Here is an 802-nt window from a genome sequence, read left to right on the forward strand (position 1 = left end):
GAAAATTCTTAAATTTATATCAAACACTTACTTTGGGAGGAGGAGGAGATGGACTTGGTTTACACATACTCTTTGACCTGGAACGGGACTTTGACCTGCTATATGAGCGTTTATGTGAAGACCGATTTTTCCTCCAACTTGAATGCCTGTCAGCAGAAAATTACACATTATACTAACAAAAATACAACCATCACCATAATATATACTATTAATGCTAATAGATATAAAATTGACAATGATGATTTAGAAAATATTCTATCGGTAAATTTTATTTAATAAAAAACTGGTATTTCCAATGTCATTAACTTTCAGTGTTAGTCAAACATCATTAATGGGTTCAAGGAAATCAAACAAATCTGCAACAGAAATCTTGCACTCACCTATCTCTTGATCTTGACCTTGACCTCGACCGACTGTCTGAGCGCGTGTGCCTGGTCCTTCTTGTGCGAGACCTTGACCTTGAATGACGAGAGCGAGAACTTGAGTGGCGAGACCTGTGGCGTCGCCTTGACTGGTTGCAGGAGCTGCTCCGAGATCGTGACCTGTTGCAATTGCAGATGGGTGCATTAGATTTGTGAATTTTAAAGCTTTAGAGAGGTAAATGACAGCTAACAGGAAAGTGGTGCTTCTGTAAGATACCCAAGTTTCATTTTTTTAACTTTGAAGGCTCTTGAAGATCCAAACTAATAGTGTATACAAAGGTATACAATGGGAAGGTATGTGTGTTTTTACAAGTGGGAGAAACACAATGAACAGTAACCATATGAAATTCTTACAAGATTTTGTTTTTATCCCATTGGTG

At 37.8% G+C, this 802-nt stretch overlaps 1 protein-coding gene across 1 annotated transcript in view; it reads right to left on the minus strand.

Annotated features, from left to right (window-relative positions):
* Positions 1-802, minus strand: part of LOC119591021 (CLK4-associating serine/arginine rich protein-like) — a gene marked incomplete in the record, with an annotated part of 19,061 nt that overhangs the window by 10,247 nt on the left and 8,012 nt on the right. Inside the window, 2 exon segments of the mRNA XM_037939750.1 lie at positions 32-146; positions 381-587. Of these exon segments, the coding sequence (XP_037795678.1) occupies positions 32-146; positions 381-587 (322 nt within the window).

Source organism: Penaeus monodon, chromosome 28 (genome assembly GCF_015228065.2).
Source record: "Penaeus monodon isolate SGIC_2016 chromosome 28, NSTDA_Pmon_1, whole genome shotgun sequence".
In the NCBI taxonomy this organism is placed as follows: Eukaryota; Metazoa; Arthropoda; class Malacostraca; order Decapoda; family Penaeidae; genus Penaeus; species Penaeus monodon.